The sequence below is a fragment of the Phlebotomus papatasi genome, chromosome 2 (genome assembly GCF_024763615.1).
Source record: "Phlebotomus papatasi isolate M1 chromosome 2, Ppap_2.1, whole genome shotgun sequence".
NCBI classification, from domain to species: domain Eukaryota; kingdom Metazoa; phylum Arthropoda; class Insecta; order Diptera; family Psychodidae; genus Phlebotomus; species Phlebotomus papatasi.
In genome coordinates, this window is record NC_077223.1 from 88,386,352 (window position 1) to 88,404,380 (window position 18,029).

At 34.1% G+C, this 18,029-nt stretch overlaps 3 protein-coding genes across 5 annotated transcripts in view; 1 reads left to right on the forward strand and 2 right to left on the reverse strand.

The window, feature by feature from the left end:
- Positions 1-907: 907 nt before the first annotated feature.
- On the reverse strand, positions 908-8,745 carry LOC129804901 (chitooligosaccharidolytic beta-N-acetylglucosaminidase-like). Of its 2 annotated transcripts, XM_055852661.1 has the most exons (5): positions 8,650-8,745; positions 8,461-8,538; positions 8,301-8,389; positions 7,177-7,684; positions 908-2,259 (listed from the first exon to the last, which is right to left on the reverse strand). In XM_055852661.1, exons 3-5 carry the CDS (start codon positions 8,363-8,365, stop codon positions 1,057-1,059), a joined length of 1,776 nt encoding a protein of 591 aa, XP_055708636.1. In that variant the 5' UTR covers positions 8,366-8,389; positions 8,461-8,538; positions 8,650-8,745; the 3' UTR covers positions 908-1,056. The 2 variants fall into 2 exon arrangements, with proteins under 2 accessions (XP_055708636.1, XP_055708635.1); XM_055852660.1 differs by having other exon boundaries at positions 8,461-8,702.
- Positions 8,746-11,892: 3,147 nt separating this feature from the next.
- On the reverse strand, positions 11,893-13,399 carry LOC129804933 (general transcription factor IIE subunit 2). The gene is made up of 6 exons (XM_055852722.1): positions 13,168-13,399; positions 13,000-13,101; positions 12,770-12,932; positions 12,557-12,666; positions 12,224-12,489; positions 11,893-12,163 (listed from the first exon to the last, which is right to left on the reverse strand). Exons 1-6 carry the CDS (start codon positions 13,227-13,229, stop codon positions 11,988-11,990), a joined length of 879 nt encoding a protein of 292 aa, XP_055708697.1. The 5' UTR covers positions 13,230-13,399; the 3' UTR covers positions 11,893-11,987.
- Positions 13,400-17,454: 4,055 nt separating this feature from the next.
- Positions 17,455-18,029, forward strand: part of LOC129804931 (aldo-keto reductase AKR2E4-like) — an 8,582-nt gene continuing 8,007 nt past the window's right edge. The window contains exons 1-2 of one of the 2 annotated variants that reach the window (XM_055852719.1): positions 17,455-17,684; positions 17,760-18,026. In XM_055852719.1, coding sequence (XP_055708694.1) covers positions 17,610-17,684; positions 17,760-18,026 — 342 coding nt within the window. In that variant the 5' untranslated portion in view covers positions 17,455-17,609. The remainder of the gene's footprint in view (positions 17,685-17,759; positions 18,027-18,029) is intronic. The other variant, XM_055852718.1, reaches the window with a different exon arrangement.

Here is an 18,029-nt window from a genome sequence, read left to right on the forward strand (position 1 = left end):
TCTATGGCAAAAATCGTAAGCCGCTATCTTATTTATCATGGAAGATATTGAAATTTAAAGTTTTCGATTTGTGACTTTTTGCCCCAGTCTCCCCTATTCAATAAACCTAACCCTTTAAGGACGCTTGGAACACCGGTGTCCCATAAAGAAAATAATTTTTCCTGACTACCTAAAGTTATTTTTTTCTTATGTCTGTACATAATTGTAAAGTAGAAGGTTGAAGGATTCTAGAATATTTTTTGCAAGTCTCTAGCTATTTGCTATGTAGTAAATATTTAAGATCAAAAATGGTAATTTTTTAAATTCTCAAATTCATAATTGATTTTATTTATTTCTTATACTTCCAATTTTTTTTAAGCAAAATCCTATTGGCAATAAAAATTACAATACTCACACGTAATATTTTTCATTAAAGCGAAAAATATTATTCATTGGTATTGTCAGAAAAATTACTTAAATTTTTGGGCTATTTTTGTCCCTATCGTTCATAGAAGCAAAAAACATACCGAATCAGACTCTGTTGGACTTTCCAAGGTTAGATGTAAAACCTATTATTGATTATATTTCTCATTTTAATTTAAATTGTTGATTTTCAGTCCATAAAAAGTGTCTCGTCGTTAAAGGGCTAAACGAATGTCAGAATAATTGCGCTAATCCAAGGAAAAATGGAATAGGGAAATCTTTCTCCTGAACATTTTTTTTTTTAGTACAGGACTGTTCTAATGCGCTTCTGCATTATCGACTTTTCTTTCTGTTGGTTCCTGTTTCGACTGTGTTCCACAGTTCTCATCGTGTTCCACCACCAAATAGTCGTGACATGAACCAGTCATGTACTAAAAAAAAAAAGTTTAATAGAAAGATTTCCTTTATTTATTTATTCATAAGAATAAAAATAAAACTACGGACATTAAGCTTTTAACATTTTATTGAGACAAAAATGGAATCTATTATAAAAAGTGATTTAGAAGCACCTGAAATTTTGTTTCGAGAGAGAGACATAAAGTGAGGAAAAGGCTGGACGAATTTAAGGCTGAATCATCTTCCCCCAAAAATTTCTCACAGTAAATTTGGGCATTCGCCCTCATTCTGAAGACACCACTGAGGTTGCAGCGAATCCGCTGCCACGCCATTCTCCACCAAACGTTCCCTGTGGATCAGCATGCGAGATTCTGCGTCTCGCCATGTGTCCGTTGGATCTGTCCAGAGACGCTCGGCCAGGGCACTGGCACGTGGCCAGAAACGGGAGTCCAATGCAAAATCATCCACTTGTTCAGACCACAGAGCCGCTTCTGCTCCCAAAACCTGTTTGACTTTGCTGCCTGCAAGGGCACTTAGGCTGTTGTCGTAGACTTTCTGCCAACCGATATAGGGCGAGCACCAATTGAGGCCATCACTGACCCAACCCTGGAAGCCACAATCGAAGTACAGGGCATCGTAATTGGAGAAGATTAGGTTGAAACCACGATTGAGGAGATCCTCAATTTTGGGATCATCCCCTTTCGTCCAGATCTGAATGATATAGCGATCCTTGTCTAGGTAATCATCCACATAGGGAACGTCAGTCAGTCGACTTGTCCAGAGGATGATGGGAACTTTCCCTGAAGCTACTTTGTCCCACCGCTGGATAGCATTGTCCTGGAAATATCCCCAGAGACGCATAAAGTCCGACTCCTCGAGTTGCCAACCACGTTGGAGCATCCAGTGCTGAAGTTCAGAGCTGGAATTCCAGCACGATACAGATACCTCGTCTCCACCCATGTGGAAGACAAAAGGTTCCTCGAACATCTCATTGAACTCTCGATAGATGTCCTCCAGGACACTATAGAGTTCATCCTTGGACGGATCTAACTGCCCACACGGAGGCTCAACGCAGTACCTAATCCACGGTTGAGCATTGAAGCAGACAGTCATATTCTTCTTCTGCCAACCCTCACCAACATGAGCTGGAGCATCGAATTCCGGAATGACTCGTACTCCACGAATACGAGCGTACTTGACAATATCCCGGACATCTTCGGCCGTGTAAACTTGCTCAGGACTATAGGCACCGTAGCCTGCAAGATCCGGATGGGACTTGATGATCACAGGGAAACTATGAGAGTCTGTGATATGCCAGTGGAACGTATTGAGTTTGACCATGGCCATAGCGTCAATTGTCTTTTTGATGGCCTCAACGGAAAAGTAATTCCGAGAAGTATCATGAGAAATCCCACGATGCTTAAAGGTTGGAGCATCCTCAATACTTACGCTTGACACGACCTTAAAAAGAATAGTTTTAATGCATTTTTATGAGTCATTTGTGATGAAAATAAAAGAATCATGAGCTTTCACAAAATTTCCGGTAGAGCCAGTAATAGTAGGCGATCATTTTTGAAGAAAAAACGGTAAGAGATGTTTGACTTGGGGTTTCTAGGAAAGATTTTTAGGAAACCGGATTTCAAAGAGTAGGGTAAATGTCCTAATTCAAAACCATTTCCAGACGCTTTAACTTTGACAGAAGATTCAACACATTAAGTTCATATTTTTTCTGAAGAGAATTACATAAATTTGTTCCTTGACTCTTCTAGAATGTTACAGTTTAGTGAAAATTCTTTAAATATAATTTGAAAACTTCTTAAATACAAGACAAACTCACAAGTGCAAAATTCTTCTATTGAAAACAAATTAATCCAAATGGAGACGAGGGAAATTTTCTAATTGGGGACGAACAGTGTAAGTGAAACCGCGACGAAAGGCTTTCAAAACCTTGTTGAGTTACTCTTGAGTGCAGGATTTGTACTTATTCCCGGTCTTTTCTCCTTTCCCATCTAAAACAATAAAAAAATCTCTCCAAAAAATCAAATTTCCAGGGTTTCCTATTAAAGCATTTGCATTGCAGACACTTCAGAAAAACCCTTTTTGTTCACGAAATAGGTAATTATTTCATTTGAAAACTTCACGTACCGTTAACAATAAAAATTAGCACTTAATTTAACTAAAATTATTCAGAAATATGACATAAATGTTAAACAAAACGAATAAACAACAATCACCTCATTGTGTTTTTCATTGGAACACATAGTCGATCGATAAAGAATTCGATGGTGAAAAGGTACACTTTTAATTTTTCTCCGAAATTAACATAATAAAATTTGTGAATATGAATGGATTTTCGCTTTATTTGGAGCAAAATTAACTAAATAATGAAAATGTGGTATATAAAATATATAAATATAATAATTTAGTACTGTATTTATCATGAAAACAATGACGTTTCTATTTGGAATGGAAAGAAAATTTCCATTTGGAGCAAGTTTTGAATTAGCTTAATTTACCCTATTAGTGCAAAATCAATGTATTGAAATCTTGAAAACTCCCTAAATTTTGATCTACAATGCTTTAATAAAAATAATATAACTGAGCTTTAAACTAAATTCACAAAATCGCAAAAGCTTGACCCTTTTTACAGGACAGCCTGGGAAACCCGAAATTTTTAAAATTTTAAATTAGCCTTCAAGTGTCTAACGGCGTTATCACACTTGCACATTAAAATTTTAATGTGATTCACATTAATTGTCGCTTGTGAGCGTCCATATATGTTATTTGTGTCTTTGAATCACTTAATATTTGGGGTTTTTCTATTTATTGATAAAGAAGTGGACTTTGCCTGCAAAAATAAGTTTAAATTTACCTAAAGCATAAATATTTTTCACATTAAAAAATTAAAGAGAAAATCGCATTAATTTTTCGCATTAATGCTATAAATGCTATTTATATCAAATTTTGCGGGCCAAGTCTACCTTTTTTATCAACAAATAGATCAAATTTTGAATATAAAATGATTCAAACACACAAATTACACATTTGGACTCTCACCAGCGACAATTAATGTGAATCATATTAAAATTTTAATGTGCAAGTGTGATAACACAGTAACACCAAAAGAGGAAACAGTGAAAAGCCGTTGCCTCCCTACGGTATTTAAAGAATTAAAAAAAGTGTAAAACCAAAAAAAAAATCAAGAACATTAAAATTTAAGTGGCATTAAAGATATTTTTACCTGACACGTGTTCATTCACTGACTAAGAACAAAAATTAATTTTTTTTCACTTTAAATTTAAAATATAAATGAAAATCGCATTAAATATTTTAACATTTCTTTGGCCATTTAGTCTTGAGTTCGCCTTTTCTAACACTTCTGGACCAGCAAAGAGACTAGGGGAAAGTACTCTCCCTCCGAACGTTCATGCCTTCGAATAATGTGAATTTTCTTTTATTTTTCCCAAGAGGCTTACACGTTTCTATTAAATTATTAGTTAGCTTCTTATCAATATTGATAATTATGCGTAAGGCTCTTATGAAAAATTTAAAAAAAAATCACATTATTCGAAGGCATAAACGTTCGAAGGGAGCGCACTTTCTTGTCAAGAAGGGCTCTTTTGGAAATCAACATGTAAAGTGTAAGGCACATTTGAGCCGTTTGAGCAGCTCAAACTCATTTCTCTTTTAAATAGAAAGAATCGCACTTCAGAGATTTGAGTGACATTTTGAGAATTTTCATTTTTTCAATGATTACAAAATCACGCATAGAATTTGGCGCATTTTCCGAATCCGGTTTCAGGTTTTCCAAAGCCTTGTTTGCTGTATAGGGGGAAGTAGGACATCGTTGAAATTGGGATTTTTCACCTATTTCTAAATAAAATTGAGCCCTATCGTGATATAATTTAACTGCACAAACAGATTGAGAAGTTAAATTACATTTCGATACTTTCGATATAACTCAGTTTCACTTAAACATACACTGAGAAAAAAACGGGGGTGCGATTAACTTTTTTTCCTCATAACTAACACTTTTTAGGTGTAAAAATATTATATATCAACATTTTTTAATGTTAATTTTACACCTTTTTCAAGGGTAAAATTAACATGAAAAAGGGTAACTTTAACCCAAAATACACCTAAAAAAGGGTAATATGTACACTGATTTTGGATCAATAATGCAGGGTAAAATTAACATTTCTGGAATGTTATTTTAACTTTTACGGATGTTTCTCAGTGTAGAAGAAAAATCTGAATGTCAAAGGTGCCCCACTCCCCCCTAAGTGATATTTTTTTACTGTTCGAACTCCACGGAGAGGGCAGTATATAATCCCTCGATTTTTTCACCGCCCCCCTCTCCAAAATTTCCACCTTCCACCCCCCGGAGACCAATTTTATCAACTAATCTTCAGGTTTTAGACGATTTCTGAGAAATGTCGTCACGCTGTTTGTCCGTCTGTCCGTCTATCCGTCTGTCTGTAGACTGTCGCCAGCTCTAGAGGCCAAACGGTAAGAGATAGCGACTTGGGCCCTTCGGGGGATCCCCCATAAGTCAACCCGAGGATCGTTGAAATGCCCCTCATTTTCCCCCACCCCCGCCTTCCCCTTCAAAACCATGTTTTTTGGGATTGCTCGAAAACGTGTCGTGCGATTTTTTTCATTTTTGGATATGTTTTAGTTGAACCATTCCAACGGTTTTTCAAAGTCAAAAGTTAAAGAGTCCCTATAGCGCATTTATCAAGCGAATGGGGTCATGTTTGGGCTCTTTGGAAAGGTCTTGGAATTTCCGATAAAACTGAATCGGTTCCAATCGGTTTTGAACCGGTAATGAACCGGTTCATAACCGATAACTAATTTTTTTACGAAATTCAATCAAATTACCAGAGGTGTATTTTGGGAAACATTTTGAGTGATTTATGAACCGGTTAAAATCGGTTGTGAACCGCTAATGAACTAGCTATGAACCGATAAGTAATTTTTGTTCGAATATAATTTTTATTATTCTTTAAACCAGAGGTGTGCAAGAAACCGTTGAAACCGAATTAACGTCAAAATGAGTTTGTTATAGTAGCGTTTTGACCATTGACGTACATGTTTCATTTGACGTTAATTCGATTTCAACGGTTTCTTGCACACCTCTGCTTTAAACTATTTTGTGGAATCTATTGAGTGATATGAATCGATTTAAATCGGTTGAGTACCAGTAAACGGTAAATGATGCGAAAGTACTTTAGCGGTATAGCATCTAAGTCACGAGTTCGAGCATTCCGCAAAGCCTGGGACGCCTTGCCACCCCTTTTTTAATCATAAATAAAAAGTATAAAAATATACGGGTTTTAACCTAAAAAACTATTTTTTTAAAGGATTAATAAAAGAAAGCATTTTTGTCTACTAATATTTTTTTTCTATCGCGGAAGTGCGAAATGGTCTGCGACAAAGTTGTAGAACAATAAATTTCCCATCAAATACGTCAACCGGATAATACTTTTATTTACGAGAGCTCGTAATAAAGTAAAGCAAAATGTCACTAATTACGATAAAACTTATATAAAATCAAATTTAAGAAAATGGTTCGAAAGTCCGTTTTCCCTTTGAGGCAGACGAAAATTATCTTATGAAAAATTGTAAAGCAGTAAAAAGTATCCATTTGCTACATTTTGCCCCATGTTCACCTAATTCAAAATTATTTTTTCATGAAATTTTCAGTACGGAAAGGCTTTCACGCTTCGCACATACTCTGACTTCGAACACTTTATATTTTTTCTATACTTATTTAATGAATTTGACCTAATTTATTCTACGATTAGGAAAATATGAAGTGTTTCTAGCTTGATTTCCTCCTATTTTTTTTTTTAAATAATTCACTTCATAATATTTTTGCGTTCTAATTTCATTTGCCTTGAATATTTGATTGCTGATAAGAAAGAGATAAATGTGATAATACAACGGCTTCAGTTAAAGTAGGATTTTTCAACGTGTTGGAGTTAAAGCAATTGAATTATATTGTTTATTTCAGGGTCCCATCAAGCCTAATAAAAAGTGAAGCTATTTTTCACTTTTCCTTGTAAAAATTTTGCAGATATTGCACCGCGACTTAAACAAATTTCTTCGTAAGTTCTTCTATTATTTCGGCGAACATTATTAAATATGTATTTTCAGATAGCTTTTAATGCAGGATTTCGAAATATATCAGACTGATAACTCAATTCTCTTTAGGAAAAAACTTGCCAACAGTCTTCAGTGTTTCTATAGACAAAAACGTATGGAAAAATGAAATATCGAGAGGCCCCTGGTTTATATCCTATTATTCTTGCGAAAAAGAACCCATAGAATTTCTTTTTTAAAAAATAGCAAATCTATTTTTAAAATACAATTTACCTGCAATTCCGTGCGAATGTTGTCGTAGACAATCAATTGGGCCAGAGTCTCAACACCATGTCGAGCTCCATAGTACGTTGGAGCGACAATTTTCACTGCCACATTCCCATCTTCCTCCTTCACATCCAGCCTGTAGCTTTCGTCTGTGCTGTAGTCAAATGTTAGTGGCTCCTTGTCCACAGCAATGTCCAGCATAACTTTCTTTCCTCCCTTGCGCAGAACATGATTTTTCGTTACTTTCGCTTTTATCTGATCCAGGAAACGCTGATGCGTCTGTTCCCAGTAAACCTGTTGATTTTTGTAATCTGGGAATTTAAATAGAATCCCATCGATGTCAATGTGAGCAAGAGTATTTCCCACTCGGACATTTCCCGTTGGCTTTGGCCACAGAGTTCCAATGTCCTCGCCACAGAACAGCCGACAGACTCCTAAACTCACAACATCCTCTCGATTGAGAGCTTCAACCTTCTTGCACTTCCCCTGGACGCATTCATATCCCCATTTTGGGCTAGAAGTAAAATAAGGATACCCCTTTAAATTTCCGTTAAGGATTCAAAATTTGAAAAAGAATTTAAAAATAAATAAATAAATAAAAACCGCTGAATTTCTCGAATATTTTTAACAACAAAAATAGCTGATGCTGTTATTGCAGCTCCAACAAGAACACAAACTGATGCAAAAAAGACTTTTTCTTTAAATCCCGGCTTTGTATAGAACATCCTCAGACTGAGAATCACCCTGAACTGAAGACATGGAAAAACTCTATGACCAAATTGGATTTCAAAGTCAACCAATTGTCTCTTTCTCAATCGATAATCATTCTGACTATTAAATAAGCCACGTATTATCTCTTTTTTTTATGGTTTTATGGGCAAATTGCCCGTGTAAATTATTCAATTATCCAAAGAACAGACAGACAGATTAATATCAAAAAAGTGCTAAAGAACTTGGCATACAGATGGGTAATTAACCCCTGTTCAGGTTCACAAATTACTGCTAAGAAATATAACACACAAAACTATTTTTAATGGCTAAAAGAAATTTTATAAAAAATATTCCATTGACTTCAAATTATTAAAAATTCAGCGATCAATCAATAAACCCTTAATAAATTAAATATTTACCTGTCTTCCGTTGATATTGAAGATATGAATGAAAGTACTGCAACTAATCCTATCAGTCCTTTCATATTTCTCCCCGGAAAATTTCAAAGCTGGAAAGGATCACCACAGGAAATGAGGTATTTTTTTTGTGATAAATTGAAAGCACTGCAGTGGAAAATACCTTTGTTTGCAGATCAACAGAACACACTTTGATTAAAACTGAAGCATCAGAGACGCTTCGGTTGCATATTTATATGGCCTGGGATTTGAGTAAAAAAAAATAAATAAATAAAACAAAGAATCTCCTGCCCACGTCGTCGTTGCTGGAACGTGTCTTCAGCTTCTCCTTTAACTTTCCTCGACTATTTACCTTCGAGAACGGGTTTGGTTTGGCCACCGCGATGACAGTTACGATTGTGCTAGACTTTGAAAATCTAATTCTTTCAATGAAACTTTTCATGAAACATTTCAGTGAAATATTTCATAGGAATTGTAAATGAAAATTGAAATGTCTATAACGTTGCAAAAAGTAACATTAACCCATTCGTACGCATCGATTAATAGATTAATCAAAAAATAGACGATTTTTGATCATTATTTATTTCTGCGCAATTGATGTCCGAATTTCTGTCGGGAATGGATTTTTCGTTACTTTGGTCTGTAACAGAAGTGAAGGTGTTAAGAATAAATGTCTTACAAGGGAAGTACTCGAGTCATCAAATTCAGATAAATCTGTGGCTTTGCTCAATTACGCAGAAAGACATCAAATTAAACGCGGTATATTCAAAAAGTGCGAAATTTGGTTAATTCTTTTAAAAAAAAAGCCCCCCAAAGATGACACCTTGCGCAGCACATAACAGAGAAAATTCGTATGGGTCTGCATACAGCGGTGGCTTAGCGGTTTAGCGCAGGACATTTAACGGAAGCGCCGCGGGTTCGATCCTTGGATACTCCGTCGGTTTTTCTCTTTTAATATTGTTTATTTTTTTTGTAAAAACATATTTATCTTTTATTTAGTAGTGGTATTGTAATGTAAATTGGTTATTTAGAGCGTCAACTGAAAATCCTTGTCAAAATTTTTAAAATTATGAAAGTAACTTCATTTTCGAGAGTCAGCGAATAATATCGAGATGCTAAAAATGACATCACTGGTACACTTTGGGGTTACATTTTAAGATCATTTGCTTAAGCCAAAATTAAAGCTATGGAAAAAAATTATATCATAAGATTCATAAAATTATCTGTGTGTTTGGTAGAAGAATTTTAATAAGAAAATCAGTAGGGTAAATTAAGCTAATTCAAAACCTGCTCCAAATGGAAATTTTTCGCTACTCCAAATGGAAACGTTACTGTTTTCACGATAAATACAGTACTAAATTATTATATTTATATATTTTCTATACCAGAGTTTCATTATTTAGTTAATTTTGCTCCAAATAAAGCAAAAATCCATTCATATTCACAAATTTTAATTTGTTAATTTCTCAGAAAAATTAAAAGTGTACCTTTTCACCATCGAATTTTTCATCGATCGACCATGTTTTCCAATGAAAGACACAATGAGATGACTGTTGTTTATTCGTTTTGTTTAACATTTATGCCATATTTCTGGCTAATTTTAGTTAAATTAAGTGCTAATTTTTATTGTTAACGATACGTGAAGATTTCAAATGAAATAATTACCTATTTCGTGAACAAAAAGGGTTGTTCTGAAGTGTCTGCAAATGCTTCAATAGGAAACCCTGGAAATATGATTTTTTTGGAGAGATTTTCTTATTGTTTTAGATGGGAAAGGAGAAAAGACCAGGAATAAGAACAAATCCTGCACTCAAAAGCAACTCAACAAGGTTTTGGAAGCCTTTCGTCGCGCTTTCACTTACACTGTTTGTCTCCAATTAGAAACTTTCCCTTGTTTCCATTTGGATTAATATGGTTCCAATAGAAGCATTTTACGCTCAAGTATTTTTTTGTATTTAAGAAGTTTTCAAATTATCTAAAGAATTTTCACTGAACAGTAACATTCTAGAAGAGTCAAGGAGCAAATTTATGTAATTCTCTTCAGAAAAAATATGAACTTAATGTGTTGAATCTTCTGTCAAAGTTAAAGCGTCTGAAAATGGTTTTGAATTAGGACATTTACCCTATGTACTTCTCTTGTTAGAGAAAATTGGAAGCGTTGCCATTTGCGAATAACAAAACATCTCAATATTTTTTTTCATTAGAATAACATCATTATTCTTTTTGAGTATATCGACAGTTCCATCGAACATTGTGGCATCTACATTTCTTTAGTGATACTTCAAACTAGTTTTTTTTAGAGCTAATCTACTTTTTTATTACTAGTTTTATTTCGCTTATTAGCCACAATTAAAGTAAATTATCATAAAATTTTAATTAGTAATTGCACAGTGTGATGACTTTTTGTGCTTTGCAATTTTATGTTGTTTGTTTTTAAAGGTGTTTAACATGTGAATGGGTCCCCCAGTGGCAATCGCTGCCAATTTTTTTTCAATTGGATTTTTTTATTGAAAATAAATTATTTCACCTGTAGGGGAATTCAGTAACAGTCTGACAATGTTTATATCACAATTTTTTTTTTTTGGTAAAATTTGAGTTCAGGAAATAATAATGACCAATTTTGATTTTTGGTGCATTTTTAGAGCTATTTTAGCATTTTATTAATTTAAATAATACAGTATTAATGAATATAGTATTAATAGAATATGAACGCTGAAAATATATTTTTGATGCGTGCATTGATTGACACGTGGTGTGGTGATCTTTAGAGGGTTAATTGATATTATTTTTTAATTTATTATTATAATATTAATTTTTAATTTATTATATTTAATTCAACTTCTAAATAGATATTAAAAATAATTTTCTTTGGATCATTATAGAAGTCTTAATTTGAACACCTTTCCTTTTCAGAAAACGTAGACTAAGGAAAAACGTCATAATATTTACATTTTATTAGATATACTTTAAATCAATTTCAAGATTTTGACAAAAGTGGCAATAGGGGTTCCCTGTCGAAGAGGTGTTCCTTCGACCCTATATCCATTTTTTCGATTAAATACAAACTCAAATAAAATATTTTTATTATTTATATATTTCCTTTTGAACTCTTTTATGGAAATATTCATCATTATAAGCGAATTCCGCAAATAATCTTTCAAATTATTATCTTAAAAATTCCAAAGCACCTCAGAGACGTTCTTGGAATTATTTTTCAAGAAATAAAGAAATTTTACGTCTTGGAATCTTGGTTCTAGAATTGGAAAACGTTAAATCTACGTGGTTTGCGTCTTGGATTTCAGGATTTCAAGAGATTTGACACATTTTATCTTGATTTTTTGATTTCAGAAAACCAAAATCTTGGAATAATTTTGATCTTGGTTTTAGAATTGAGGTCATTACTTGAATTAGCATTTGTAAATTTAGAGTTATTAAATTTTTCAGAACTTCCAAAATTGCATTACTCTCCTTGGTAAATTTCTGAAAATTTCAGCGTGTCGAAAATTTCGCGAAATTGTAAATCCTTGGAATTGCCGAACCGATTAAATCAGCTGATTTAGTGGTGGCGCAACCCATTTCATTAAAATTCAACCGATTGTCATCTCATAATCAAAATTTTTATTCTGAATTCCTCTTTTCCTTTGCTCTTTTTCTTTTACATTTTATCAAATGATCTCGCTGATTGCTAATCTAACCACTGGCACTGGCCCCCTTCTGCGTCAACGTATTATCCTCATACGTCTCGAGAACATCAGCCAAATGCTCATTGTCTCTGGGCTTCTTGAATTGTCTCTTCTTATTTGGAGGTTTCTTCCTCTTTGGAATGACTGTCTTCTTAATTCCGTGATCCTGCATCGACCGAATACCTAAAAATATTTCAAATTTGAAATTTTTGGAAAATTTTTTGAGTTAAAAAGGATTGTTACCTTGCTTCTCGAGATATTCATCGATTTTCCCATCGTCCATGGCATCAACTGTAACAGCTCTCCAGCATTTCTGGAATTCCTCATCCACAACAAAATTGGCCGTTTTATCGTTGTAAAAGAGGATTTTCTTCTTATCAATCGGACGGGTGATATAAACAATCTCACTGGCACGATTCTTGAGAGCTTTCTCACAATGTGGCAGAGATTCTTGAACATCTTCCAACAAAACCCCTCCCAGTCCCTTCAAATCGTGCTGCTTGAGCAATCTAAAACCCAAAAAATATTTTATATAGAAATCCAAAAGAAAAGCAAAATTCCCAGGAATTATCATACTTGAGCAAACTCTTGCCATCCCGAATCCGATAGACGGGTTTGAAGGCAAATCTGTTGCCATCAATAACGTCTATTTTGGGATTATTTACCAAAGCCTCACTCTGGAGCCACTGTAAATAAATTCATTAGCATTTTAGCCACATTCTGCCTCTCTCTCTCTCCCTGGACATTGCACTAAAACTAGATTAAATGCGCAGTTGAATCTTGACGTACATTCTTGACACCGGATCCAATATCCAGTTGATTTGTCTCATCAAGAATCTCCTCCAATGTCAATGGGTGATCATCTCCATCTTGATGTCTCGTCCGCATGTGCTTTACAATCTTTGCCAAAACACCAAAACGATACTGAGAGCTTCCGGTCATTGTCTTGTAACTAAAAAAAGAATATAAAACAGGAATTTCCAGTAACATTCTCAATTCGTCATCATCCTTTCACTCACTTCGAACTGTCCAACTTTGGGGCATTGCTTGGTGGTCGAACCTTCTTCTTGCTCTCATCTCGCTGCTGGGATGATCCATCAGGGCGACTCTTTTTCTCCACCCTTAAATTCAGCCAGGAAATGAGTTTTTTTTTGCACAAAATTCCCTGAAAATGTAAACAATCTTACGTGGGAGTAGCAATGGCTCGCTTCTTGAAAGCCTCCCTCTCTCGCAGTAGCGCTGGATCCATTTTTCCAAGAGCTTTTATTGCCCAACACTACTAATAAGAAGTTGAACACTTGAAAACTTAAGAAAACTCGGATTTTCCTAATAAATTTTGCACTTTTTCCTCCAACAAAAGAAAAACACAACACACGAAATGTTTACGTGAACATCTGACTTTGACAGTTTAGAATTTGTTCAGAAATTCGGAAAAACCAAGGGGTTCATCAATTTTAAAGTGGTACCGCAACGGAAAAAAATAATACAGACAGAATGATGAAACAGATTCCATTTACATCGAATTGGTATTATCCCAAAAATGAGAATCTTGTGGGTTTTCATCAAAATGCCAAGACTAAATTGTTAGAAATACTAAAAAAAATCCAAACTTTCTAAAATAAAACTTTTAGTTAATTTAGTAAGGCAGTGCCATTTCTACATACATATTTGGTTAGCACTTTTTGTTCGAGAACTGCTAACTAGTCAGGATATTTTTGCTGATCGACTCAGCAAAAATATGCTGAAAATGCTACCTTTTTCAGCTAACTGTGTTCGCTGGGGTAATTAAATCGAAAAATGTACTAACCGATTTTCTAAACGACTTTTTTATTTAGCAAAAATTGGTCAATTGGGTACAGAAGTTGGTTAATTTTGTTGGAAAATGAGCACTTTTCATTCCAGTAGTAGCTTCTAGTGTCTGTGTCTCTGTGTCGCTCTGCCATTCGTTCAATGGCAGAAAACAAATTACAGTGGGACCTCGATAGAGTCAATCTCCAATAGAGTCAACAGCTATTTCCTTACTCTACGGATTCCGATAGAGTCAACTTGGAGCCAAATTTACTCCGATAGAGTCAACTTTTCCATTATTATTGAACTAATAATATTGTATGACTTTTTCGATATTAAAATCAGTGTTTTGGTGTATTAATGTAACGTTTTTAACACAAGAAAAACAATATTATGATAAAATTCGTATATTAATCGTGTAATCAATCTTCGAGAAAATAATTTTCTTTTCGTGGTTTTAAGCGTTTTGACCGATTGAAAGTTCTCTTATCTTAAGATTTTTTGATTAAGCCATATGATCCCGTATGACGTGTTTTCCTGTAATCACAAAAAGAAACGGTTTTGGCGGTGAAGGGGAGGAGTAGTGAGGAAATTAGGGGCATAATAATAATCCCCAGGTTGACTTATTAAGGGCTCATCTAAAGCCTCCAAGTAGGTATCTCTAACCATTTAGCGCCCATTTTTCAGAACAAGAAAATGAGAAAAATTGGTTTTATTGCTCTTTTTGTGGAGTTTTAGAGCCATAGTTATGTCATAACGAAAAGAACAATTATCAATATCTTCTTTTATTCAATAAAAGTTTAAAACAAAAAAGTCTAATTAATAACGTTAATTGTATCAGAATTTTCAACAAATAAATATTTTCCGGAGCTCTTCTAAAAAAAAAAATGAAAAAAGAAATCTTTTAAACACCATTTCCTTATCTTAACATCGTGGGTGAACCTCAAGATTACCACATTGAGAGTGATTTATAAGATATTTACTAATAAACATAGGCCTCGAGTGGGTCAGTGGATAGAGGTAGTAGCTCTATGACTGCGAGGTCTGGGGTTCAAATCTGAGCAGCAGCAGAAAAAGATTTCTCATGCCATATCGGCTTTGAATTTGTCCAGTGAATGAATGAATAGTAATGCCAATGGTGCATATTGGCAAAAAAGTGAACCGCCTAAACAATAGAGGCTGGTACGAGAAGGAGTTTCGGTTTGAAAGCAGTACTTCAGTCGATACAAATATTCGCTGTCACTGATCCCAAACACACACCGAGAAGGGAAGCTGTGATATAGTAGCGGCACTGATAGCCCACAGAGCTGTGATATTGAGCGGCTACCCGTATCGAGGGATAAGATAGAATTGGGGTGGGGAAGCATAAGGGGCCCAATTGGTGGCCTGGATGCATCGGAATATCCGAAATAGAGAACTGACCCCTGGCAAAATCTTATCTTATCTTACTAATAAACATTCCGTAAAATCATTCCTTAATCTCCAATTTTTGCCCAAACATACGATTATTTTGGGCCAGATGGTGTAGAATTTATGGATTAATTAAACAAAATACTCTACTATTGTGTTAAATTTCTCAATTCTCTAGTACAAACATACAATAATACTTATTTCTATCAAAATTTCACATTTTAATTGATTTTTTTCGGACTCCGATAGAGTTACCGAATCCAATGGAGTCAACAGGCTTAGAAATAATTAGTTGACTCTATCGAGGTCCCACTGTAATTCACATTCACAGTATAATTAACCCATTCGTACCTATCGTTTATGAATAAAAAAAATAGACGATATTGAAGAATTTATTTCTGCGCAATTAACATCCAAATTGCTATCCAGAATGAATTTCTTGGTTACTTTAGTCCTTGAACTATTTGGGAAAAATAGCCCAATATTTCGTTATTTTCTCACTTTGTTATGGAGATCATACAGTTTTTGCTCAAAATGGCTAATGGGAAATTTGATATCCCATCAAATTCGGATAAAATTGGCCTTTAACCTTTTTTCTAAATTCTGGTTGCCAATTGGGTTTCTTGGATAGTTACTTTATTTAAATCAATGTTTTTTTTTATATCCCCACCCATCCGTCTCTATAACCAGGTCTCAGGTCCTAGGCCTATCATGATCGAAAACCTGTACAACTAAACAACTGTTACTAATCCACAGTCACTTACATAAAAATAAATAAATAAATAACATAAATCTGTAACCTATACACACATTTAAGCACTCCTATGAGTGATTGATACTGCCAGTCCTCTTAAATCAATGGTGTTTGTAGTGAATTATTAATGTATAAATAATTTAAATTCAATGATTCTTAAGATGCGTGTTTTACAGCTGCTCTTCACGCCCGCGTAATACAGTGGGTGTCATAAGTTTGTTACGGGCGTCTTCGACAATGAAGAATTAAAAAATACACACAAATGCAAATATGTTTTAAAAATTATTTTTTTAATCTTATTATGTTTTATGGTTAATACTCTTTCTTATTATAGTTTTGAGAAAAATAAATAAAAATTTTTAATTAGTGAAAAAAATAATTTTCAGAAGTAACGCAAAATTTCATCGATCAAAAGTTTGTTACGTTCTTACAAACAATAGCGCCATCGCTACATCTCAATTTGGTTGTAGTGTAGTAAATAAAATTATAGGTTATGAGATTCTTTGTTTACATTTCTCTGAAACACTCCATATACGTTTTGATAAGATTTCCTTGAAATAAATGTAAGTTTTTTCAAAAATGGTTTCAGCTTACAATGTGTTACCTAACTAGTTTTTAAATTCTTTAATGTGAATTTAATTTCCCATAATTTTTAGATTTTGTGGTAGTTCATTATATAGTTTGTATTTTTTTAGTGATATTTACTTTTGAATTTACGATATTTCCTTTACTTCTCCTGTTTTGTCTTTTTAAGTCTATTTAGCTTTGTGTAAGAATTTGACCAATTTTTAATTTATAAATGTTAAGTATTTGTTTTAACTCAATTAAGTTTTGTAATGAGAGCAATTCTAATTGTGTTCCTACTTGTGAATTTATTATAATTAAATACTGTCTTTACAAATTTATTTTGTTCTATTAGAACTTTTTTTTAAAAGTGTTTTATTTTCACATCCCCAAAACTTTTATTCTGTAATTTTTTTTTACAGATATTTAACCATGATTCATAGAAATTTCAACTAAATTCTTGTATGAATTTTTCGAGCACTGAATTATGTATTTATCAGAATTAAAATTCAATCCTCTATAGAGCAAAACTTGCTTTTAGGATTCAATGTCCCTATGTGATAGGAAAAGAATTAATGTCTATAGGCCCTTGGATCAGGGTTGGTCAGTGAACAAGTTAGTGGTACATCGGCTGATTAGCGACGATCCTGTCGTCATGATCGGCGCTGATCAGTCACAGAGAGTGGCAAATCTTACCCCCTGTTTGTAAGTCTTCTCTATAACCATCTACAACTATGCATCAAATTATTGCCAATTTCGTTAAAATATTTTTATGCTATTTCAGGTATTTCAGTCATGCAATTAATTCTAAGTTAAAATTGTAATATTCATAATAATTCCCGATATGGAATAATGTTTTTTGTCTTTATTCCTTTCCGGAATTCGTCAAGATTTACTCAAAACGCTCGGAAATTTTCTAAACATTTAAAAGTTAACGGTTCAATTGGATTATTGTGAGCGTGTGAACGGTGTGAACGATTAAAGCGGTGTGGGCAATACGAGGCAAATTTTTATAATCATTATATTGCGTAGCAGTAAAACGCTGGGACGTGATAGTGTAAGACTGACAGATTTGATTTTAAGAGTGTCAGAAGAAAATTTTCTGGTGCAAAAATGCCGGCTAAAATCCCAACAGTAGAGATTGCTAAAGGAGTTCAGATGCCAGTAATTGGGCTGGGAACATATTTTGTAAGTTGAATGAAATAGGAAGGATTTTTTTCATGATTTTAGCTTTAATTGTTTTCCATTTGTCGGTATCTCTAGCAACCAGAAGTAGGAGATGCAACAAAATGGGCTATCGATGCCGGGTATCGCTTGATTGATACAGTAGAATTGTATAAAAATGAAGAGGATATTGGAAAGGCGCTCAAAGAGACACTAGAAAAGGGAGTAGTTAAGCGGGAGGAATTGTTTATTCTGTCCAAGGTCTGGAGCTATCATCATCGTGAAGATGAAGTTGTGGAAGCCTGCAAAAATAGCCTGAAGAAGCTTCAGCTCGACTATCTCGATCTCTATCTTATTCATCTGCCGATT

Excerpts from the sequence above, each read along its gene's own strand:
- LOC129804901 (XM_055852661.1), bottom strand. The coding sequence starts at position 8,365 with ATGAAAGGACTGATAGGATTAGTTGCAGTACTTTCATTCATATCTTCA. Across the intron at positions 7,685-8,300 it reads TCAATATCAACGGAAGACAG|CCCAAAATGGGGATATGAAT; the intron begins GTAAATATTTAA and ends TTTTACTTCTAG. Across the intron at positions 2,260-7,176 it reads ACATTCGCACGGAATTGCAG|GTCGTGTCAAGCGTAAGTAT; the intron begins GTAAATTGTATT and ends ATTCTTTTTAAG.
- LOC129804933 (XM_055852722.1), bottom strand. The coding sequence starts at position 13,229 with ATGGATCCAGCGCTACTGCGAGAGAGGGAGGCTTTCAAGAAGCGAGCC. Across the intron at positions 13,102-13,167 it reads CGAGCCATTGCTACTCCCAC|GGTGGAGAAAAAGAGTCGCC; the intron begins GTAAGATTGTTT and ends GCTGAATTTAAG. Across the intron at positions 12,933-12,999 it reads CCAAAGTTGGACAGTTCGAA|TTACAAGACAATGACCGGAA; the intron begins GTGAGTGAAAGG and ends TTCTTTTTTTAG.